This window comes from Electrona antarctica (assembly GCF_951216825.1).
Source record: "Electrona antarctica genome assembly, chromosome: 2".
Taxonomy (NCBI): domain Eukaryota; kingdom Metazoa; phylum Chordata; class Actinopteri; order Myctophiformes; family Myctophidae; genus Electrona; species Electrona antarctica.
Window position 1 is genome coordinate 44,241,719 of NC_136807.1, and position 26,343 is coordinate 44,268,061.

Consider the following 26,343-nt stretch of genomic DNA (forward strand, 5'->3'; position numbering starts at 1 on the left):
TCATATTTTGGGTGAACATGAGCTGAACATACTGTATTTCTGTTTGATGAACGTTATTGTGAACAAGTTCATTCTGGGCGTGTGTGAACGTCACTCTCTCGTAGTTAATTCACTTCGTTCAACAGTGTGTCAGATTTCCATAGAGCCTTCCAGGCGAAAACCCAGTTAAAATACACCCTAAACAGACCTTTATGTGTAGCGGAAAAAGCACCAATTTGGCAAAAAAGCATTATAAACCCACATCCAAATGAACATAATCTCTCTCTGGAGGGCGCAGCGCGCAGCATTAAGCATTCTCCTCGCGACGTGCTGATCCACCGTCCACGCAGACAGGCAGACAGAAACATGTCCCGACACAAACACTGAGGTAAACTTGTTGTGTTTGATTAAACATAATATGCCACTGAAAAATAGCTATTTTGCATCAAGTGGTGCTGTGAGCAGGCTACATATCGCCTCGGCCGACAGCCCGACACATCTCCCACAGTGAAGACCTGTGCCCCTCGGGGCCTCCTATATAATATATATAATAATATATAATAAGCCCATGTGAAAAGGGTGCCATTTCTTCTTACACCTTTGATGGCAATTGAATGATTTGAGATGAAAAATGTGTTTTACAAAAGTTGGCCTCCTGGTGGCGCTAAAAAAGGCTGTTCTGGAAAATGTTGGGCCGAGGTTCATCCTTGGCATCCAGGGAGTGTGTGTGCAAAATTTGACATTGACCGGATTAATGGTGCCGGAGATTAGCTGTACACAGACGGACGGACGCACACACAGACGCACGCACGCACGCACGCACGCACGCACGCACGCACGCACGCACGCACGCACGCACGCACGCACGCACGCACGCACACACGGACGGACGTACGGAGTACAAAACATACTCTGTCCCATGCCTTCGGCCTGGTGGAGACAATGAGACCTGCGTTTTGTTTCTGCACGCGTGAAGAAGTCGAAACCAAGCGTATTTACGTGAGCGCGGTCTTGTGAAATTGTCTCACGCATGCTCGTTTCGTGCACACGCCCGCGACTGACTAGACCTGGATTCTGTTGAGCTTTTTTTTTACGCTTGCGTTGTCGTGCCCCTCAAGAGCAGACCTGGATCAGACCTGTCGTTGATCCAGGCGACAACGTCTGCGTTAATCGATGTCTGTCTGAAAAGTACCTTTATTCTTCGCCGTACGACGTGTTGCGTGCTGAAAATAGTTTATCTACAAGCTCATAACGCGTCGCGTCCGTGACACGTTGTGAGCTTGTAGATCAGCTATTTTCAGCACGTGTAAATATGCAGGTTTTGCCTTCACAATAAAAGCATATCAGCTTTCACGAGTTGGGGCTTCATTTTCACATATAAAGACAGAAGAAGTGGAAAAGGGTTAAGGATTCGGTGGCATTTCACATTACTAATGTTACTAACCCTTTTAAATAAGGAATTCATTTGGATAATGTAATGGTAATGGACATATTGTAAAAGTTGTCATTTTATTAATCCCAATGTGATTTTTTAAAGGTCTGCAGGACTTTATTCCCAATAGGAATAAAGTCTGTGGTTCTACAGGTATATGGCTATGTGCTGTGGCAATCATTTTGACATAGCTCGCAGCAACGTACTGTCCAAAAAAAAATAAACTAGTTCATTTTTGGAACCATGAACTTTAGTTCAAATTTTTTAATGATGAACTGAACTAAATTTGTGAACTATGAACCCAACACTGGGTACAGGTGATCTTCCCAAAGTCTTTCATGAACTGTGTGTATGTATACTGTAATGTATAACGCTGTCTTTTGGTGCCCAAGACAAATTTCTCCTCGGAGACAATAAAGGCTAGTTGAATTGAATTGAATTTCAAAACGAGATTTCATCCAAAGTCCCATTTGGGACACAACACTGTGGAGAGTATTTAGTCATTATGATGAAAGACAGATATATACAAAAGCAATCAAAATAAGAGATTTACTGCAAAACCCCACCCTGCACGGAGTGCACGCTTAGTGCTGCGGTGGACTTGGGATGGAGTTATGACATTTTTCACCTGTACCACTCGTTCTAGGATATAATAACATTAGATGAAGGTAAGAATTCTGAATTCTCCTTGAAGCTTTTGCTGTTCCTTACAATAGTTAATCTTTTAGTGAATATACAGTATATACCTCCTTCAATTTTGGCATTATAATATCAGTCTTACAGTAAAATTTTGATGAGTGTCTGGCTCTAAGGATGACTGTCTCGGTCGTATCAAACCATTTTTTGTCCACTTGGGTACAGTTAGCTGTTTTTTAGGCACTTAGTTTAATTTCATTACATTTGCAACTGTTTTTTACAAGCCATTAGGACGGGCTATTGAGTATAGTATGAGACAATCTCACAGCGCTGACAGTCCTTATTGTTCTTCTTTCAAGACGTGTTTAACCCATTTTTACCTGAGATCAGATTCAAAAAATGTCTTCTACATCCTGACAGTTTCTATGTCAGTCGTTCTTCGATTTTTCAAAAATAGCAGACCTACAAGCTCGTAGTGCGCCACTCGGTGGCGCGCTATGAGCTTGTAGATCTGCTATTTTTCAATAGCTAAAGCATAACAATGCTAACACCAAAAGGGGTTCCCGCCCAAAATGAGTTAATACGGCATTTTCACAGTTCACTAACTTAATTTCATTACTTGACTGTTGAAGGCCCTTTAAATATTTCCCTATCGGTATTTGAAGCATTTAGACCAACCATGATCAAACCACGGTTCCACGATTCAGCTGCAGCCCTCCTTGAAGCCCCTGAATGAGAGACCTTTAAGGTGCACCTTATCAGCCTGGACAGAAGGAAAAGATGCTTTAAAAAGCAAGATTGGCTTTTTTTATTTGATGCATAAAACCCTGAGCTGGAGCGAATGGATTTGGGACCTCACAAACGACCGATACCTCCCCCACAGCTGGCTCCCCATGTGCCTGTTTATACATGCTGAGGTAAGCTGGAGGAATTCATTTGCTGTCAGCTAGTATTGAATTTGAGATTAGTTTTTATTTCAGCTTCCAAAACAGGCTCCTTTTGCGTTCCACTCCGCGCTGCGATGCTGAGTCCTGTGTTGTCTGAGAAGCCTTCGAAGCCAGCCACACACATATCACCATTTGGCAGCAGGTGACAGATATAAGTGGAGGTGGTCTCTCTTTTTTTCTCTTTTTCTTAAAAGAAAAAATTAAAATAAAGGCACTCTTATAATGACCTCCATCTCTGTCTGGCGGCATTGTGCAGTCAACTTCCCGTTAGCATTCTGAAGCAGTACCACCTCTCTCTGATAGAGAGCTTTTCCATTCAGCGTGCAGGCTGCCGGTCTGTTCCTATACAGTACACGGGATGCTCCGGTTTGAGGCTGTGTGGGGTTGTTATGTGGCCACGGCAGCAGAAACACCACTCTGAATCCAACATGACTTCTGACTCCTCGCTCATATCTCATTTCAGACACCAGCTATACTCTTTTAAGTGTCTGGAATTAGATATGAGCGAGGAGTCAGAAGTCATGTTGGATTCAGAGACCTTTAACCCATTTAGGTCTGACATCAAAATTAAAAAAAATGGTCTTCAAAATCCAGACACTGAAAAACCTTATGTTTCTGTATCTGTGGTGCTCAATATTTCACGTCAAGGAACCCAAAAATTATATGTAATATGCCTCCGCCCCCATCTGAAAATATGTAGTTCCAGGGACTTCCCCAAAAGCAAAGATTTGAGTTAAAATGTTCACTCTGTAATAATATATATTCAAAGATGTGAGGCACACGATTTTTCAAAAATAGTTTGTAGATCTGCTATTTTTCAATAGCTAAAGTATAACATAATGTTTTAAAACACCAAAAGGGGTTCCCGTCCAGAATGGGTTAAAGTCCGGAGTGCTGGCCTAGCGGTCCGGGCACCTATAGGCTCCAATGCGTTGCGGGTCCGAGTCCCGATCCCGACAGCTTTTGCTGCGTGTCACAAGTCCGCATATCTCTCCCTGTTTCCTGTCTACCTAAAAGGCATAAAAAAAGCCAAATTAAATATTTCTTTTTAAATAAAAGGAGCAAGACCCATTCTATTGACATTCAGTTGTAATGTTAATTTTTTTGTTTATTATGTTTGCTCAGAAGCATTTCCAACTCATAGAAGTTAAGCCTCAACTGTGGTTGGTTAAAAAAAAAAGTAATAATTCCAACAAAACAATACCGTTCCTCAAAATCCTCTCAAAGGCCTGGTGCATTTAAAACTGAATAATGCTGGAACCCTGTGTTGAATAGCAGAGAGTAGGCCTGTAAATTATTCCACCCCTTCCCTGCAACATGCTACAGAGTACATGCGTTCCCGTTTGGGCAACGGAGGAGTTTCACAGAGTTTGCATCAGTTTGAACTGATCCCTCAGGCACAGCCCCCAGAGCTCTCAATCCCTTCTCATTATTCTAACACTTATTCACCGTAATAACAACAGTTGCCATGGTGTTGCCAAAAGATCAGGTTGGTTCAGCCCTGCTGTAACTCGTGTGCTAGGGCCAAATATCAGTTACGCTGATTAATTCCCCATTAAATGAGTATTGAGTTAACTTTGCACTCCACAAGGCACTTTGAAATTCATTAAAAGCACAACAGCGCACGCACGCACGCACGCACGCACGCACGCACGCACGCACGCACGCACGCACGCACGCACGCACGCACACACGCACACACACACCGCCCCTGAGATTGGGAGGTCAGGGTTCAACCTATAGAGTTGAAAAGAACAAGAGTGCACGGTAACCGGAAAGCCCCGCCCATTCACTTCTATGGAATTGCACGCCCAGTGAGTAAACTCCATTTTCTCCCCCTACTTCCGCGCTTGGGACAATGACGTCACATGGCTATACTCCATGTCAGTCGAAAGACTCGAAACAGTTTAAATTGGTCGAAGCTCATTGATGTATTTGGGCCCTGGCTGCACTTCCAGAGCCTGCCACCAGGCCGCTCGAGCTTCACATTTACCTCTCTCTGTTCTGGGGGGGTTCAATCTCCTTGCCGGGTTACTAGCGTCATGTCCAGGGGGTGTACTTAAGCAATATTACACGAGAGGGGGTGGTTTAACTTCTGCGTTGCTTACGGAACTCGCCCTGCGGGCTCGTTCCTGCAGCATCGCAGGCGTGCATTAATGACGTTAAACCACCCCCTCTCGTGTAATATTGCAACTATACAACAGTTACCCTTAAAACTAAGAAAATCGCTGAAAAAACATATTTTTTTAATGACTAGCTAGCCTAGCCACCGAGTTTGCTGCGCTCTAGGAGAACAGAGCAGCTGAATTATTTGTTTTGATTAGGTGTGGAGTGGTGCTCGTTTGAACCACGGCTAGAAGGCTGTTTCAACCAATCAGATTGCTTCCTCGAAACGACCTGTTGTATAATTGTACATCATGTCCAGGGGGTGTACTTGTACATGTCCAGGGGGTGTACTTGTACATCATGTCCAGGGGGTGTACTTGTACATCATGTCCAGGGGGTGTACTTGTACATCATGTCCAGGGGGTGTACTTGTACATCATGTCCAGGGGGTGTACTTGTACTTAATCGCACCCCAGCCTCACGTTACATAAACAGGAGGATATAGGCTCCTGCCCTAGGTGCCACATAGCTCAGGCTACTTATAATGTGGTATAATTAGGTTTACACTAGTTATTTTATTTTCTATGTGTGGTAGTTAGGGTTCACATGGACGTAAAAAAAAAATCAGTACCATGACATTTTGTATTAACACGAGGCCTGCCAGGAACATAGACAATTAGACACGTAGAATAGCGTACGGTGCCACACCCGGAAAAGCCGTTTTAACAGCGATGTATTATTTAATGCATGTTTTAATGGTTTCATAGTAAAATGCGATTACGGATATTTGGCTCTTCAAAGTAAGTGTCACGCGCGATAAAACCCTGGCAGGACGTGGCGGAGGGATTGAATAATGGTAGCGGTCAAACGGTTAAAACGGTAGACTTCTCAAACAGTTTGGGACAATTACACAAGGCTTATTCTGACAAAAAGAAAGACACTTTTCTTACCAGAAACTTACAAGTGTAGTTATTAGAATTAATCCGAATTAAAGGGCTAATTCATAACTCAAGGGCCAGATTTGCAGTTGAGGCTGCCAAATGAATGAGCCATTTCAAAATATATTTGAATGTAGTCATGAGTCACTAATGCACACGTACTAAATGCACACGTATTGATTAGCGTCATTAATCAATGCACTCCAGGCTCACACTCATCTGTAGCGCAACATCAATTCATCACACATCATACCAGAGGCTTTACATGCTTGTAATGTTGGTGTACAGTGTGTGTGTATGTGTGTTTGTGTATAGCGACTACCCTACGAAAAGTGTCTTCTTCTGGTAATCATTCAACACTCACACACTGCTTCGAGGGACATGCTTCATCTAACAAAGACTATACTATAATTAGGCAGCCACTCATTTGTGTGTAACTTTCTGTGAGGTTTATCCTTGAGGAGAAGGGAACAATCAGTGAACAAGGTCCCTCGTCAAACAGCTCCACCCTTCTCACCAAGTTATTTCTGAGTCCTGAGGATAAACCTGTACTCTGAGAGAAAACTTGAATAGCATATCTCTCCTCCATACAAATGAGCTACCACACCTGTCTCCCTGCATCTCTGCCATTACAGGAGTGCAAAGGCATCCATTCCGGGAAGCTGAATGAATTCCCTGTTGGCTACCAAAATATGTTATTCAGAAGAAATGTCGACTACCCTGTGGGTCACTAGTTTCTTATTTGCTCAAATATTGCAGGCCATCTCTGTGCAACATGAATCTGCTATTTTATCTTTATAATTAACTGGAAAGGGAGTGTGACAGAAGATGTGCTGCTGCTCTCATTATTGTTTGAATTTTGTCTTATGTCTTAAGAGAGACAATCTATCAACAATTTGAATACCATAAAGTAAATATTTCGGTTCATTGTTGTAATTTATGCATTTATCATTAAAATACATTTCAGCATTGCAAATATGTGATGCAATACTTCATGTACATGTTATTTAGTGGTGGGGGGGGGAAAACAAATTACAATGAGCATTTTAGATTAATGTTTTAGTAATGTGTAAGCTTTGATTTCCCAACAACTCAGGGACTTTATTAAGAAACTAATTAATTGTATAAGGAGCACAATACTATGTTTGCTTCAGACTGATTTCAGAAAGGAAATATGCGAGAGGGAGGGAGAGAGAGAGAGAGAGAGAGAGAGAGAGAGAGAGATTGAATTATTTGGGTGCAGTACGTTAGTTAGACTAGTCATTGGTCCGACAAACGACAACCCACCTCAAACCCTAACCTAACCATAATCGCAAGCACGGGAGCAGGCACTAGTCTGACATGCGTCCGCATGTCGAACTAACACCAGGGCTCCACCGGGCACGTCAGCGTCGCGTCTCCGTCACCGTCAGGGAATGTTCCCTTTTTAATCAATGAAGGGTGGCTCCACTGCCCGCGTTGCGTTGACGGAGACGCGACGCGTGCATTAAAATTGAACCGGTGCGTTTTTTGACGCACGCGACGGAGACGCAACGCGTCCGGTGGAGCCCTGGCGTAATGCTCCACCGGGCACGTCAGCGTCGCGTCTCCGTCACCGTCAGGGAATGTTCCCTTTTTAATCAATGAAGGGTGGCTCCACTGCCCGCGTTGCGTTGACGGAGACGCGACGCGTGCATTAAAATTGAACCGGTGCGTTTTTTGACGCACGCGACGGAGACGCAACGCGTCCGGTGGAGCCCTGGCGTAATGCTCCGTCGGATTTACATGCGGTCCCCGAATTCTTTTCCCTTTTTTTGTTGTCCAACACCGAAAGGGCACCATTTTGACAACTGAAATGAGCCGGGGACCCATTACTGTTGATATGGTTTGCCACTTTTAAGACTTTTTATTGGGCGACATCCCATGGGAATGCAGTGATTAAAGACAGGCTTCCGATGAAAATGTGCAGAAAAAGATGATGGTGCTACTGCTGCTGTGCCTGTTGACAACTTTATACTTTCAGACAGTTTATATTAAAGTCTTATATAGGTTACCATCTGATTATGCAGAGACAAAATCAGGGATCTAAAAACTCTTATGAATAATACTCCTGCGCTATGTTACCATGCCCTATGGGTCCAAGCCAAACTGACACTTTAGACTGGTTCGCACTGCTTTTTGTGCCAGTCATGCTCCCTCTTCTTCTCTGCATCCTCCACACAGCTTTCAAGTCACCTAGCAGGCGGTGAATCATTTATTTTTTGTTTCCAGCCAAATGGAAACAAACATGTAGAAAACCTCACAAAGCCATATGCGTTCCTGGGTTGTAGGAGTGGAGTTGCGTCCTTATACCAGGACATCAAAGCTAACGTGTTGGTGTTTCTCCCCTCAGGAAGCGGAGTCTTACTGAAGCCCGTATTCACCAAACAGCCTGGCAGCGTGGTGTTTCCCCTCCACCCCAGCGAGAGCCGCAGGGAGGTGGTGTTCAGCTGCGAGGCCCAGGGACACCCACCACCTTTCTACAGGTACTGTGATCCCTGCTATAGCGTCGTTTCTATTCGTGTATTTATTTATTGTTTTGGTATCTTTGAACCCTAAGGGTAATATAACCCACAGCTGTCTAGTATAACATTTAGTATTATAGAAAGCAAGTGAGCCTTGATTTATTGCCATGGGAGAACTGGGGTGGGCCGGGGCCTTATTGCTCACTGCCCGCAGCACTTAGCTTCACTGTCAGGCGCAGTTAACTTGAGAATGATGAGTTAATTCTCCTCAATTGCCGTCCACTGTATATACGTTGGCAGGCGGACATTGATCTTCTGTTGGGTTCAGTGTGAGAGCTCTCTGTCACCATGCAGTGTCACTGACCAGTTGAAAGATCCAAAGAAACTCAACAACCACAATACACACACAAGAATCAGAGATCGAGTGACAAAACAGTAGTTCTTTTTTGGGACCAGTGCCAAACACAGTAGGCCACAGGGCTTTATGTCATAGTCGGTGACAATGCAATTGCACGCAAGGATGAGGTCACCTTTTTGGGTTGCATTTTGGATAGCAAACCTTCCCTTCGAAAACATTGCATCAAAAGTGATTGGGAAAGTCAACCAAAGAACAAAGCTATTTGGGCAGGATCTCCTCATTTGTCAACAAGGTTGCACTGAGGACGTACACTAGCCTCACTTTGCAAAGATGGAATTTCTCAAGGTGGAAGACTTGGTCTTTAAGATACTCGGAGGAACGGTGTCCATGTACCTAACTACTTCTCTAGAGTGAGAGATGCCCATGGGCACAACACTAGAGGGAGCTCCTGTGACCTAGTTCCCCCTACAGCTATTAAAGGTCTCGATTCCCTATCCTCACTGGGATAGGGAATCGAGACAAGCCTAACAAACTACCCTAAAAACACATCTGTCCTCAAATTACATCCCTTAGTTACCAGCTTGCTCACAGAGAGCCAAACAACACCCTCCCAGGGAAGGAGCCCCGTGGGAGTGGTATCCTCTGCCCCAACACCCTCCCATGGAAGGAGCCCCGTGGGAGTGGTATCCTCTGCCCCCAACCCCTTTTTTCTGGAAATATATATATAATATTTTGCTGCTATTGGTGTTGTACTGATTTGTTGTACTGAGCCGCCGAGGCTCTTTTGTGTTATCCTTTGTTGACCTTTTGGCATTCTTTTTTGACCTACAACCGTACTGATAACAAACTTGATAATAAAGTAATCAATCAATCAATCAATCAATCATTACCATGCCCTAAACAAGAAGCTTTCTTCTCTATCGCTGATCCAAGTCCAGTACAATAAACCTACTGTACACCTAGTGCTTCTGTTAAAGGCTGCACAGACATATCGCCGTACACAGGGCATATCGTTTATAGGGCTTATTGGCTTTTGATAAGCAAATCACTTGATGGATTGAGCTGAACTAAGGCATTTCCTGTTTGTTGATGTCCTTGTTTCGCGTTCAGGACCTCAACGTGAGTGTTCCCCTGGCGATCGCTTTGGAACCAAAGTGGTGCCCAGTAGTTCTGCTGCTTAAGTATTGACGAATGAAAACAAATGACAAACGATGATTTGCTTCAAAGCACATCGGGCGTCTCATCTATTAATTCACAATCTATCAAATGGGGCCACATAGCTGTTGTACTACTGTCAGTGTAATTAAATGCAAATTGCAAAGCCAAGCATTTAATGTGCAATAGGTTGAAACGATCCCTCATAACATCAGCATGTTCGAGTGTTAATGTAGCTTGAAGATCCTTGGTGTTATGCCTAATGGGCACAAATTGAAATGAATGTACAAGATCTTATCACTTGGATCGGCCAGAATACTTATTAAGCAATCAGTCGCTATTTCACTGGCTATATATGCCCCCAACCACACACGCGCACACACACACACACACACACACACACACACACGCACACACACACAGAACTTAAAATGAGAGGCTATTTATGAGTAAGAATCTGCAAGTATTCTGAGTTCAACTTCTGAGAGTGTACCCAGCTCCATATATAATAACATTTGGTTTTAATTAGCTCTTTAATTACAGCAAGTGCCGCCAACTGTGGCACTTACAGTACACACCATGCTACAAATGGTTTTCAGATTGATCGCAAGCTGTTACAATATCATATTTCCATGCATTGCTTATTAGTTCCTATAGTATTGCTTATTAGACATCATCGTGCTGCCAAAGCCAAACCAACATGTGCCACCTACTAAGGTCACCTGAACCAGTACCGGAAACAGGCTTGGAAAAGGTTTTGTGGTAATTTTGCAGCAGGGACAGACAGCAAGTGGCTCTTCTTCATTGCTGAGAGAGTGTGCAGCTCTATTTCAGGGGAGCCAAGGGCAAATTAATTTATCTAAGACTAGACTACCCAATGGCCGGCACCACAGAGAGCACTACAGAGAGCCCCCCCACCCCCCTCACCCCACCCCCGGAGTTGTCACTGTGGCCCCCTTGATTTGTCTCATCTGGAGTGCCTGGACCTGATCCAGCTGCAACAGCAAATCTCTAAATCAATCTAATCAGCCAATCTGCCGTTGAACACCGCTCCGCTGCATACTGTATGAACCCACCCACAACATGTTTCCTTCCCTCCCTCTCTCATTTTCTCTCCCTCCAAATATTCACCACTGATACCGTACTGTAGGAGGACAGAAATGGAAACCTCAAGCTTATGGTACTTTATCTCAAGCTGTTGTGAAAGTCCAATCAGTGCACAGGGGCTAATGTGTATTCATTCAACCAAATTGTACCTTTACCCTTGGTGCATGGAAAACTATTTCTCCTGTGCCATCCTCTCACAAATGTGTAATTTTTTTGTTTTTATACTAGTCTCTGTTCAGGGTTTCTTTCCCCTTTGATGATGAATAATGAGCCATTGGCACAATAACTTTGCCTATGCAGACATTTTCAAGGACGTATTGAAGTGATGACACGTACTGTATCTGAATTGAGAAAGTTTTTGAACTCAAGGATTTCGTGGTTCACAGCACATTGTAACTCAAGCGAGCAATGTTACAAAACAAACAAACAATCCTTTACGGTTGCGCTAGCTAGTATAAAGTCACTAGGTTCTGCCTGGATGCCTTAAAGAAGAGAGTAGAGTACACCACCCGAAAAGGCAGACAGACACATTGTGTTGTTGTAGTCATCCCTGATTGCTAGCACTTAAGTCCTTCTGGTCTCGCTCCGGATCCCATGTTCTCAAAAGCATGACCTTTAATCAAAACCACTGTTATTCCATGTCCTATGTGTAGCTATCTTGTTTGAGCAGACTGAGTGCCTGGTCCTTCTGTCTGATAATCACCATGATTGCGGGGAGGCTTATGATTCTTGTTGCAAGGGCCTCCCGCCACGCGGGATTTCGATTGAGCACGGCATGGATGGCTTCCTGCGAGGTGCTGCAGAATCGTCTTTGTTGAAAGCAACGGAGAGGACAGGGGATGAAAGATTTGACAAACACATAAGCACACATTCGTGCACAGTATATATATATTATATTCACTTATTTTGTCTCAACTTGTGTTTGAAATAAGAAATGAATGAAACATCATATGCAAGTGAACAATGCCTTGTTGATTATCTCCCTCTTAAATTATATTTGCTGTTTTGCTAGTACAAAGCACACGAGAATGCTTTAATTCTTTGGTCTGAATAATGTCCATGGGATTTCTATTGCAGTTTGATGTTGATGAAAGCCTGCTGTGACTATGCAGTCTGGCAGTACTCAGCAAAACCCTGAGTGTCAAATGAACTCGATGCATGCTCATATGCAGGTTTTTCCCCCAAACAAAAACCTTTTTACCTTGAAACATCTTATGCAGGCAACATCTTTTCAGACTGGCTGGCTTCTTGTGAAACCCCTCCTACACACTGGTTCAGCTGTGTCGTGTTCTTGCTTTCACAGGTGGAAGCTGAACGATTCTTTCATCGTGCCCAAACCAGGGTCACGCTATTCTCTCACCGGGGGCAACCTACACATCAGCCATCTGAACAAAGAGGAAGATGCCGGTATCTATCAGTGCCTGGCGTCCAATTCCTTTGGCACCATTGTCAGCAGAGAGGCCAGTCTGCACATTGCCCGTAAGTTCGGTTATTTAATATGAAGCTAGACATTGCTTGCTGTACACTATACTCACTTGAGAAGACATTTCTTCATGAAACATTTGTAAACCTTGTTTTGTATATTATATGCAAGGAAGCAAATGTGTTCTATTTTTATTTTACCTTACCTCAACTTTTTGCTTGTTAAAAGATTGATGATGAGCTCAATTTAGTTCCTTTCAGCATTGGTCTTTATAGTTTATGTCCAAGGGGAATTTCCCTAGAAAATTGGAAGATTTGATTCATTGAAAGTAAATTAACCGAGAAGGATTCTTTGGAAGTTGTTTGTTGACAGGGCTGATTTTCTGTAACGGAAAAGATTGAGGCAACGCAACGTTAAGTAACTGTTACAGTTAGCCGATACTGTTCGAGCCTTTAATGAGAAAACAGTAATTAACAGGCCATGCATATGTCACACCATGGATTTCATCCTTTTAAGCCATATCGAAGCTGCCAGTGTTGTTTACTCTGTGCGGTGATGCTGGAGCACTATCTCGCTGCATTCCTTCCTTATGATGAACACTGTGTGATTGCATGGGGGTGGGCCTTGACAGAGGCTGTGCAGCTGATGCTTTACAGCCTTCATCCATCACGTTTTATAAGACCCAAGTCTAAGGCATCCTCTGAAGCCAAGGTGAACTTGAGGCCTCCACTGTTGATGGGCAGCCCATCTCGAATGACAGTGCTGATATCTGTGAACAGATGGCGCCTCCAGATTGAATTCTGACGTCTGTTTCTCTGCCATGGCGGACCCAGAGATGATCCTTGGCGGGGTGAGTGCCAGGGGTATTCATCTGGCCACTATTTGGTGCTTCTGTGTCAAGAAGCGACAGTAAATCTTTGGCACATGGTACAAATCTCTGTCGGGAGCTGCCGGCAAGCACTGGATCATATTCACATTTGCTATCAATTTTCACGGCCCGACTTGAACTGTACGTCATTGTGATTGGTCTCATCTATTGCCCAGGCCTGACCCAGGGCCTACGGCTTTTGTCAACGGATGAGGACAAGCATCGGTGCCGATGTGTCATCCATCTTATTTATTGCTCTTGGTTTAACTTAATTAAGCGTGTTGCGTGATTGAGCGGGTCTTGGGTCAGGGGAATAATTCACAGTGGGGTTGTCTGTTATGAGAGTCTGTATCATGTCATTTGTAACAGACTGTGTGACCACTGTTGCTCAATATGGCTTCTCAGACATCACAAGGTTTAGCACCCTCTGAGGGTTGTAATAACGGCCAAAGACAAGATACTGTTCAGGCTATTAATGAAGAAGAGATCACAAGATTTCAAATTATGTGATCTTATCGAGTCAATGTGTATAAAGGATGTTGGCATAGCAGAAAATTACTACAGCACTTTGATCACAAATTCAATCAATATTGTCAATTCTGACAATTTCCAACTTCCTTTGAAAAAAACATCCATACTCAGTCTCTCTCAGTCTGTGTAACAAAGACCAAGGTGGTATACCCATGCTTATTAATGACAAGAACCCTAGCAAATAGTGAAAATAGGCAAACATTCGCAGACAATAGCAGATCTACAAGCGCTCAACACGTTGCGACCCGTTGAGCTTGTAGATCTGTTACATTCAATGAAGAGATTTGGTATAGAGAGGGAAGAAAGCAGGTACAGGCAAGTACAGAACCATGGGGGACCGCAGTCAACAAAAATATAATGTATAAGGTTTTTGACTTCCCAGTCAAAACTGATCATGACACTTCACAGGTAAAGCAACACTAGGAAATGATGTGGATCTCGGGATCACACTGATCATGACAGTGTGATGCTGCATACACAATTTCCCCACATTTCTTCATCCAAAACAATGCAGCCTGTAAAGATGTGTTGTTGAACAACTGATACCATGGCCATAAGCCTCTAAAGACACCCTGTCGACAATACAGATGACTGAAATGTTTAAATGGTCCCACTTGCCCGTTGCGAGCGCCGGACAAAATAATCTAGTCGTTATAGGGCCAGATTGAGTTGCCTAATCTCTAAGGATTTCTTTTATTATTTTTAATCTAAAGGCTTACCCATTGCAGGATATACCTGCAAGGGCTGCATTACAGGCTATATTGGTATATTTATATGCATATTATGAAAAATGTGCATGTCCCAACACAAATGCTGTGTTGTGTTTGGAGCCACAAGGGGAGCACGGTGTTCAATGAAGGGTGAAATAACTGTATTTATGAACGTAACACAGGATGCCACTCCCTTGCATTTTAGGTGCTTAGGATTCCTCCTTTCCAGTTTACTGCATGTACTTGAGCATAATTAGCATTTTATTTATTTATTATAATCCTGTCCCAACGTAACTGCCTTATTGAGGCAATTACTTTGCAAATATAGCCTATAGTTTTTTTGTTTTTGTTTTTTTATCTCATGGCTTGTTTGCCACAGGTGAACTGTCAACCTGGCATCTCTATCTTGTCATTATAGCTGAAACTTCTAAAATTTTAAATGATTAAAAAAGAAAAAAAAGAAAATCTACAAGATCACTTTGTAATTCGCTATTTTTGAAATAGAGCGTAAAGCAAAGTGACACTCTAGGTTTGGGTTGTGTGATATAGCCATGATATAATAACTCCAAATATTGGCCAGATATCTTTAATAGTTGCTCAACTTTCTTTTTTTATACATTATTTTTTTAATAAAAAATAAAAAAGCCAACTTCCTGTTGATTGTTCTATTGGAATTAGGAAAAAGATCTGGAAAGTATCTGCAGTTCTGGATTGGGATCTTTATTGGTAAAATAAACACAATGTTTTCTTTCTCTCATTGGCTTTGCGATGCTAAGTACCCAACCTAGATTTCACACTCTGGCAAAAGGAAACTGGCAGACGCTCTCTGAACGCAGCACTTTTACTGTACAACCGAGAATCATAATTGTCAGGAGGCACCATCAACAGCGCTCTGTGAGCATTAGCCTCCCTTTGATGTTTATCATACCTCAAATGCCATGTGTCACTCACTCTTACGGGCTTAATGCACAATGCCTCTCGTGTATAGGAATAGGGGAGAAGAGCGGAGGAGTCAAGAGACGAGATAACAACACAAGAGAAGAGTACACAGAGGACTGGTGAGAATGAGAGAAACGGAGAAATGCAAATAAGACGTAATGACGTATCCATGACATTATGGCTCCATATTTCGGCATGGTTTAACCACCACTGACTTACAGTACATCTAACTATAAATAACAGAAGCCCCTGCACGCGTGCGTGCATTTGAGTTAGTACCTGTCCTTCGCGTACCAAAATAAAATCACACCCGTGTGAACTGAGCGGTGCAGGCTGCTCAACAACACTGCTTGCTGGCTGCAGTTATAGTTATACTGCCCTTTAGGCTGCTCAACAGTGCCACTTTAGGTCACCCAGCGGTATAGACAGACAAACAGACAGACAGACAGATAGACATACAAACATACACACGCGGCCAGTCATTAGAGCTGTTAGGCACCTCTAAAAAACCGGACAGATCCATCTTGATCACATGACTATCATAGGCGGCGGGTGTGTAAGGCTAGGGAAGGCTTAGCCTTCCCAAAAATGTTGCTGGGTAGTTTTTTTAATATATATAATATATGTGCGCAGCATTATATAGAAGGCTATTGTGTGTGCGTGTGTTGTCGCTGCCCCCTGGTGATCGCTGATCGGGTCATATGATTGGCTACTTGGTAGCCTTTCTATTCTTTCTTGGTAGCCTTTCTTTTCTCTTCCTTCCAGTCGCTTTGTAGCAAACAGACTAGTAGCGCGCTGGTTTGTTTTGGAAAACAGCAAAACGCAAAATGGATATAGCCTACGCCCTACGGTCTTTTTCAAGGCAAAGATAAAGTAATTCAGAACTAAGAAGAAGCTGTGAGTCCGAGTCGGCTCGGCTGTCAGCACTCAGCAGCACCACCAGTGACCGCACGGTTCACAGTTCACAGTTCACACCACTGCAGCAACACTGACACGTTCAGCGGAGTGGCTGCTGTCTCTGTGCCGTCTGTGAAGAGCCATGCGCCGGGAGGGGCAGCAACACCGCCGGGTAATCTCCACACTGACTCGAAACTTAAGAATACCCATATCGGCCAAAATATCCCAAAACAATGCCCGGGGAACTTTAATTAAAAGCTAGATGCAGTGTCTATAATTGGGTCAAGGGTGTTGCTTTCGTGAGCAATGGTGTACGAGATTGGTAATAAATTGGTCAAAGTAACTAATTTTTAGACCATCTGGGGGAAATAAATAAATAAATTTGCGCGGCCTCGCTCCGCTCGGCCGCGAGAGTTGCCCCCCCCCCCATGCAATTCTAGCCTACCCAAAGGTAAAATCCACCCGCCGCCTATGATGACTATAGATAATGTGTACCGATTTGCATGATGTTTGGACAGAATTTGTAGAAGCAATAAGGTATTGCAGCTGTTCGTACTCTAAACAGACACACGCGGCCAGTCATTGGAGCGGTTAGGCACCGCTCAAATCACCTACTCTACCTTTAGTTAGTTAGTTGCTGCGAGAGTGAGGTCTAGCCAACACCAACTCGGGATTCCTGGATCGCTGCCCTCCACAAATTCCTATCCAACATCAGGTTCTTGAGCTCTGCAGTGTTGTCAGCCAAGCTGTCGCGCCGCAGCACGTCTACATATTGGTTCTTTCCCCTCCTGGCTTTGCCCTGGGTTGGCTCCCATAGGGTCAATTTACTTGCCTCAAGTTCTGGGTGCCTGACGCAGTGCCCTGTCAGCCTCATCCTTCTCTCTCTGACTTTGTCGGTGACGCGTGGTAGGTCCCCATAGAGGTCCACATTTCTGATGCAGACCGTCCATGTGACACCTAGTGCCATTCGTAGCATTCTTGTTTAGACTCCATCCAGGGCTTTTTCCTGTTGTACTGTGAGGGTCCATGTCTCGGCCCCATACAGCAGTATACTGACTCCACAGTAGCTATGAACAGCCTTCTCCCATGTTTGATTTCCACACTCTCCTCATCCCGTGCAAGGCTTTCCAGGCAAGTGCTCTCCGAACCTTCAGATCCTGTTCAGTTGAGGCAGTCCAGGCCCCGAGGTACTTGAAGTACTCTACCTTTAAAGTAATATAGTACAGTAACTAGTTACTTTTGTAATTAGTTACCCCCAACACTAGTAATACATCATAGACATCATAGAGTACACAGGCTGGTAACATGGTTTGTTATAAAATACACTTATTTTATCACATAATTCTATCAAAACGACATGAACAACCTGTCAACCACACAGCTGCAAATATTGAGTCTAAGCCAAAATAATCTTTTTTTTTCCTTCAAAAACCTCAAATGATGTTAGCTCAAGTAAGATTATACAGCTTACAGGCGCTGATCTGGTAGTTTTCAAGAGAGAATGAGATAGAACATGAAAATGTTAAATGTAACCACTTTGGAGCCAAGTCACGAGACTCACACTGGAGCCATGCCATTTCTGATTTCTATGTGGATCCCGAAATCCACATAATTTCCTAGTGTTGCTTTACCTGTGAAGTGTCAAGGCTGTGAAATATAATTTGCACCCATTCTTTTCATTATTCTGACCAAAACGCTCATTAACTAAAAAAGATCTAATTATGCTAAACAACACTCAATTTTGGAACTTCAAAGAAGAGCCCCGAAGTGATAGAAAATTACAAAAAAAAAAGTGTATTGTCTCATGGTTAGCTAATTCTGGGACCAGTGCCACCACGTCAAAATGTTCCTCTTGCTAACACTGCAACAGAATGGCTCCAATTTTCCTTCTCTATAATCTCCTCTCATTCATTGCAATGGGTCACACACTGGGGGTAGAAAGCCCAAAAATGCAAATTCACATCCAATTTCATGGATCTGAAAGCACACAGAATAGGCTGAACCCTGCCATGGAGAGGCACATGGACGTGCAGGACCGTGATAGGCTTGATAAGGGGATCCATGGGGTAGTAGAACAGCTTGCCTTGTCAGGCATTGCTGACTTTTAGTGCGTCTAGCTCGCTTACGCCCCACCATACACTAAAGGAATATTGATCACGGGAGATTCAGCCTCCAATGCGAGTTGAGCAAGTCTAAAATCTTCTACTGTGTTCATGTTAAGGCCTTTGGTACGCTAAGCCTGAACTGTGGTTATTATTCATGTTCCCATTACCCCCTGCACACTGGAGACCAAATGCAGTGTAAGGGAAACCTGCTTTGTTTTACTTGAGAGATCCTGTATGCAAAACTGTGGGTTCGTCCAATTATATTTATGCATATCAAAGAGGAAGACTGCCAGCAAAATGGCAAAGTCACTAATAAACCTTGTTGCCCCAGGGCGAGGTCGATGCATTACCACTACCAGTCACACACTTGTTCATGTTTGAGAATGAACCACAATAAAAAAAAATACACCAGGAATCCTAATTGAAGACATCACCTGCATTCCAAATACATCATTAGTAGTGTATGACTTTGCTTGTTATAATTGTACCAAATACACTTATTTTATCATATAATTCTATCAAAATGACATGGATAATGATGATGCAACCACACAGCTGCAAACATTGAGTCAAAGCTGAAATGATCGTTTGACCTTTTCTCAAAGACCACAAATAATTTTAACTCAATATTATAGCCTATAGCGTACAGGCGCTGATAGTTTACAAGAGAGAATGAGATAGAACATGAAAATGTTAAATGTAGCCAAATACCACATTAACTGCCAGGTATTCATTATTCCGGGACTTCCACTTTCTTTCGGTGAATACCCTTATTTTGAAGGCCCACGGGTCCCGAGGCGTGAACCAGAAGGAAACAAACGCTATGTATAGTAACGAACGATTGTCTTTTCTTTCACCCGGAAAATACATTTTGTAACCGCAATCATCGGTTCTTTAGTTATGGGCCGTTGAATAAAGTTGTTTTGACCATGAAACCTATTCTGGGAAAATAATCAGAGATAAATTGTAAATCTATTTACATTGAGGTGGATCATGGAGACACTTCCAGTTCATTTCCGGTTTTATCCGTCGCCTAGCAACCTATAACCATTCATACGTTGGCGAAGAGCACGACCTATCATAAGCTACTGAAAAGACCATTGGACGTCTTTGGTAGTGAAGCATTGGATTTGATAGGACGCTTATATAGACGTTAACATAAACAAAATCGGCCTAAGGGCCGATTCATACTCCTATTTTACCGCTGTTTCGGCGCTGTAGTGCCGAAATGATTTTGGCTCGTCAGAAATTTTCAGTAGCACCGAAGAGCCGACTTTAGGACGGTACCCGCCCCCCCGAACCTCAAATGACGTCACATTGTAGGCTCTACAGCGCCGAACCGACTTTTATTCGGCTCTAAAATAGGAGTATGAATCGGGCCTTAGGGTTTCATTCTCCTTTAAGCTGACAATTAAGACCATCAGAAAGCATTTCTATTAGGAAAAACAGTTCCCAGGCCTTGGAACAATCAAAGCCAATTCTTTTAAATAGAGTTAAAACTAATCGCCTAGAAGACCCTAGATAAGATATTCCCTGTATTTTCAATTTAAACAGCCTCCTGAAGCAGAACTAATCACATAGATATTAGACTGTGAAGAACTGATGCTCAGTCAGAGGAAGGTAACTTTTTCTTCCAAACACACTCGCATGAGCACACAAATATGCCCAGACATAAGCAGCACACACGTATGCAGACAGACGCACTCACTCCTAAATAAAACATTAAGGGTCCACAAAGTTTTGTGCAAATTGATGGGAGATGTCTGTTTCTTTGCAATGGGTTATGCCTGTAATCATGATGTTGAGAGGAGAAATGCGGATGAATTCAAAAGATTAGCATTGAGTGGCCCCGTCTGGGTCTTACAGAAATTGCATTGAAGCCTGTTGTATCAATGATGAATGTGTTCATAAAGTGTACGCCAAGTTCTGAAGCGAAGTAAGCCTAATTCTGACCTTTTAGGCGAACAGAAAACTTTTCCTTATTCACTCTAATTTCCCTGTTTTAACGCTGAAGCAAATAACTTGAACCATTATGACACTCATCTTTTAAATTGAGACAGAAAGCGCATTAAATAACTATCCTTGAATTAAAGGACATAAAGAACCTGTTGTGTTCTTATTTCCAGTATTTGGGTATGTGGATTTATTCATGTGCAGTATACCTTCCTGGATTCCATGCAAAGACTGGAAGAAAATACATTATTTCAGTGAAAATGGTACATCTATAATGCATCTTTGCTGAATAGAATAATTATTCACTTTCATGATACAGTCCAGGAAAATATAATAACAACAACAACAATAAGCATAGGATCTATTATAATGTCTTACATAACCTCTGGTAAAGTATTAGAAAAAGCTCATCTGGGGCCCCAAGTGTCTATTGAAATTGGATTAAAAAGAATTGTCACCCTCAACAGGGCTCTCTCTCTCTCTAATGGAAGCTATTTCTCCAGAGGAACAGTACACAATAAAACCCGGAGTGTTCATTCAACTCTGAGAGCGTACGAATGGAACCGAATGGTACCGGTATCTGTTCCCACTCCCGCAGAGAAAGATATTACCTGATAGTTTCCTGTGGATTAATCAACGGTTTAACAGAGGCCCCGGCAGCGTCCACACAAAACCTGAGTTAGTCAGATGTGGGAAGATGTTAATGATCTAGCTAATGAATGTTGTCGCTGTCTGACAAAAACCTTTTTATCTTCTCATTTCATCATTGTATGATTTTTTTTCTTTCTTTCATAAATTAATGCCCTATTTCATACTTCACCTTATGACAGTGTAATGCACAATTGAGTAAACTAGAGGTTCAGGCCTATATTGGCATGCCCATATGGGTAATATATTTTTTTAAAAGATTAAAAAAGATCAGTTGGATCACCAGTTCTGGACAACAGGATATCCATAAATGCCTAATTGCCTATGGACATATTGGTCTGTTCGTCGATTCCGGACACCCGTAATATCCGAACGACTCTACGACAGGTTCCATATATATGACCATATATGGGCATAGCGGTCGAATCTGTGGCCCTGGACAATCAGGTCTTCATACATGCCCAATATATGGGTGTATGGGGTCAGCCAATTTTAATATAGCCTACTAGAGTGGTGCTGGTTGGGCACTGGCCTAGTTGGAACGACGCAAGTTATGTCTGTGTCCCTTTTATGCCAATATATGGAGTTCTTTGTCAGGCATGCCCAAATATGGAGTCTATGCAGATGTCAGAACATAATTGTGATGTCAGAACAGGCCAACTCCATATATGGAGATTTAGGGGTGATCAGCTCCAATGGTTCTGGACAACCTGCACTCCCTGAGGGGGTGTGGAAGTTCTCGAGTTATGTGGATTACCAGACGTACACACGTACGTACAGAGACTAGATGCATTTATAGATAGATAAGGATTAGGCAATCTGTCCGCTTATACTGTAGATCTGCTATTTTTGCAACTTTTCTGAAATCTGAAACATTTAGAAATTGTTCGACTATAATGACATGACCAAAAGAAGGCTTATTACTGCCATCTCGGTGAGAAAAAAAAGAGAAAAAACGCCGGTGGGGGCTAACATTAATCTCTAACTAACATTAATCTCAGAAATTTCGGAGAAAAATGTCGCACATTTCTAATTTTATAATCTCACAGATTTTCCACATTAAACTCGGAAATTTCCGAGATTATTCTCAGAAATATCTGAGATTAATCTAGCAAATCTGTGCGCTTATAAAGTCAGAAAGGTGTGCGGTTAATGTCAGAAAATGTCCCCGCCTCCACCGGCGTTTTATTTTTCTCTCTCACCGAGATGGCAGTAATAAGCCTTCGTAGGGACACCAGGGAGAATGTGGTTAAGTCTGTCTGTGAGTTGTATAAATATTGAATCAATGAAAAGTATTAACAAGAGCTTATGACTAATAACTCAATTGGATCTGCTGGAACACAGGTTATCCCCCCCCCCCCCCCCCCCCCCCCATTTCCTGAAAAGTAACCAACCGTTTTGGGCATAAAAGGTTTCAGCTTGACAGCAACGAAATGATATGTGAAATCACACAGGGGCTCTCCAATGAATCATTTGGGAACAAAAAAAAGCTTTCAATTACGTTGTATGTAATTATGTATGGTCCTGCCGGACGCAATCTTACATTATCCCAGCAAAGGCGGCAAAGGAAGACGTATTTATCAAGCCGACACACACATCTCACCCAATTTGTACGCAGAGGATGTCAGTTTTGAAGCACCTTCTCCCTCCTCCCAATAGTCGAATTCGGTTGATTATGCTATTGTCTGACAGCCGCATATTCAGCCGCAGCCTCTCAGACAGCTCCCAGAGACACAGCAGGTGGGGGGCATAGTATTCAAGGATTGTTGCCTTGTTGTATTTTCTTTTTCCCAGCAGGTTGTCAACGAGTAATCGGCCTCCATACAAATGATGTTTCAATCTCAGAGTCATTTAACCCATTCAGGCCTGACGTCGAAATTTAAAAAAAAAAAGTTTTCTAAATCATGACAATTTTCGGAAAGATTTGAGGCACATTTTAACGATTTTTCAAAAATAGCAGACCTACAAGTTCATAGCGCGCCACTCGGTGGCGCGCTATGAGCTTGTAGATCTGCTATTTTTCAATAGCTAAATTATAACAATGTTTAAAACACCAAAAGGGGTTCCCGCCCCAAAATGGGTTAATGGTTAATGTGGTTAAACGCTAACGTGACATGGATGCGTTCCAGGTCTCAATGGATTAATTGTTGCCGGGCCGTGTGCAATGGATGAAACACAGAAAAGTGATAACAATACATAGCTCCAATTAAATTCACTCATGTGTGACTTATACTTCAGGAATTACTTTCTGCTCGCAGCCAGAGGTGCTCAGGATTTTACAGCATCACTACATTCATATATATGTGGACAGAAAATGATTGCTTTGTGAATTACAAAGGTGATGCATCACGTCCATTTCTTGAACTCACTACGTGATTCTATTCTTCACCTCAGATGTGAATTGACCAAGTAAGACGGAGACACTTTTCATAAATTATTTTAGCTCTGCTGTTAGACAAGTAGACAACATGACCGGCATGCTTATGACTTAGTGGAGCGTGAATTGACTGATTTGACTTTATTGCTTTTGTATTGCGGTAAACAGACCTGGATAACTTCAAGACACAGAGAAGGAGTCCAGTGAGGGTCCGTGAGGGTCAAGGAGTGGTCCTACTGTGTGGCCCACCGCCCCACTCTGGAGGTAAGAGCGTCTCTTATGAGCTTCTCTATTCATTTGCTTCTTGTCAAGCATGTAGGAACACAGAAGTACAATACATAAATAATGAGAAATAACACACTGATGAAGAGTGGGAACAGCTAGTGCTCTACCAAACGTGGTAAATTGAAACGTCGACACGGCACCCAATCATGCCTTTTCATTCTTCGCCTGCTCTGTATTTAGCTTCAACAAACAGGACACAACCTCAGCCCCCGTCCCCAGTCCTCCTCAGAACTCCTACAGCCACTTGTTTTTGTTTGTTAAGGTCAGTGGAGTGAGTCATTTTACATTGGGACGCCCGGGCCTGTCAGTCTGATTTTCAATCGGGGTACAAAGAGAGGCTTTGGCATGCAGACCGGAGAGCCTGGGGCCCTGCCAGGCTGAGTAATGGAGCCCCTCTCTGAAGGTGTATTGTTTGCTTTCACATCATCCCTCTGCATGCATGACATTATCGATGGAAGTTAGTGTCCGCTGCCATTAACTTCCTGCACAGGGGGTACGTCTGGAGATGGGTTTTTCACTCATCCATGCAGCAGCGCTGAATGTTGATTTTTAAATCTACTGTGGAAAGGGAACGAGTTTAAGTGAATGCACATATGCTTTATGAAATGGATTCACGTCAAATTGTTTTTTTTCCCCTGGATGCCTGGAAAGTAGGGGGTGATTAGTTTGCTATATTGAGTGATCAGATGTTGTAAACAGGAATAGACAATTTAGGCCTCTTAATCTAGAGCGATTTACAGTAAGCCAGGAAAATACGAGGTAATGCATCAAATGCATAGGGGCCAATAAACAGTGACTAACGTGGGCTAAATTTTAAATCGCCTGTTCATGTCTATTAATGAGAGGAAGGGAACATTGAGTTATATGTTCATTGCACATTAACCTTATAATAATAAGTAACCTTTATAACCTTATAAAATATAATGTAAAGGGTATTCATATTCATAGTGCTGCAGTACACGAGTTTACTAGGAGACATCTCACCTCATGCAGAAAAAATAAGTAGCTGGAATAATGGTCCTCATGCTTATCGTTGGCAGTTTAGTTTGGTATCATCCATCCCAGTGCAATGTCCAAATGCCAACACATACTCCAGCCAGTTAAAAATAAATGGCAGCAGTGTCACAATATGGAAGGAATGTCATGGCAGCAGTGAGCCCATCGTGCCCCCGAGTTCTGTCCAGATTCCTTCCTATTTCTGGATGCACTGCTCGGTTCTGGAACAGACCTGGGTGATGTGTATAATTTTTAGTTGGCTGGTAGGATTGCTTCCCTGGCTGAAGCAAGGGCACTTGACAAAGAGCAAGCCACCCTCCCTGGAGAGCAACTCTAGTTGTGCTACCCAGCACTGGAATATATGGGCACAGGAATGAGTCAGTATTGATTGGCTTCAACCTAGGATGGATTACATGTGCCACTCCCTCATTGGGCATCTTGCATCACTTCCCTCAAACGGACAATATGCAGCATGTTTGCCAGCCAGCCAGTCAGACAAGAATCCTCACTACAAGACTAGTATACATCATATTATATGTTGTAACGTACAACATTTCCTGAAAACATTTTGTGGTTCATATCACACCTTTGTGTAGTTTCTCTCCCCCTCTCTCTCCCTCTCTCTATCTCTCTCTCTCTCTCTCTCTCTCTCTCTCTGATGGACGCACACACGCCACATGGACGGACGCACACTCACTAGAGTTAACGTCCATAAGACACACACACACCTGTTCATTCTCAGACTCTCCTCTGTGGTCCACTTGCACGCCAAAAGTACATGAACTTGAGCCTAGGGAAGGGTATTCTGTATTGTACTGTACTTTGACGCACCAATGTCACTAGCGAAATAGTTTCTCAGACAAACGGGGGGAGGGTGATGCGTGAGTTTATATCGAGTTTAGGTGACTTAGGTTAGGTGTAGGCATAATATTGGTGAGGTTATGGTTAGGATTGGGCATATTGCAAAAGCATAAGGAAGAAGTTGAACACAAGGAAAAACAAGGAACAACTCTATCACAGTGACTACCAGTCAGCGGTCAAACACAATGACCTGTCAGAATGAGGGTGCAGAAAGGAATAACGCTTGCAAAAGGCCCCCCACTTTTTCTGTAGTGATGCCTTTTTGCCTCATACTGTATGTAGCAGTTAATCAGTATTCACTGTAACTTTGAAACTGTTTTGGTCCAAAACAAATCCATAATTTTGCGGGATTTCCTCAGTCAAGGTAACCGCAGCAAAAGGTGGCCAGTCTTGAAAAGTAAATGTGCACGATGTGCAGCTTCCCAGCATGCCTACTGAGATTCAACAGCAAGTGTCCTTACACAATTATACAGTATGCAGCGGTCCAATTCAAGCACCGTCTATAATAACATTCTTATGGCCTTGCATGCCAACATTAAGCACGTAATATAAGTGCTCTAAGCACTTAAGCATTTAAGTCATCAAACTGGCTTCCCTGGCTTCCCTTTC

General features: G+C 43.0%; 1 protein-coding gene across 1 annotated transcript in view; it reads left to right on the top strand.

The window, feature by feature from the left end:
- Nucleotides 1–8,206: 8,206 nt before the first annotated feature.
- cntn3a.1 (contactin 3a, tandem duplicate 1) overlaps nt 8,207–26,343 on the top strand; it is a gene marked incomplete at its 5' end in the record, with an annotated part of 112,839 nt that continues 94,702 nt past the window's right edge. The window contains 4 exons of the mRNA XM_079515628.1: nt 8,207–8,262; nt 8,348–8,542; nt 12,445–12,620; nt 23,761–23,856. Of these exons, the coding sequence (XP_079371754.1) occupies nt 8,207–8,262; nt 8,348–8,542; nt 12,445–12,620; nt 23,761–23,856 (523 nt within the window). The remainder of the gene's footprint in view (nt 8,263–8,347; nt 8,543–12,444; nt 12,621–23,760; nt 23,857–26,343) is intronic.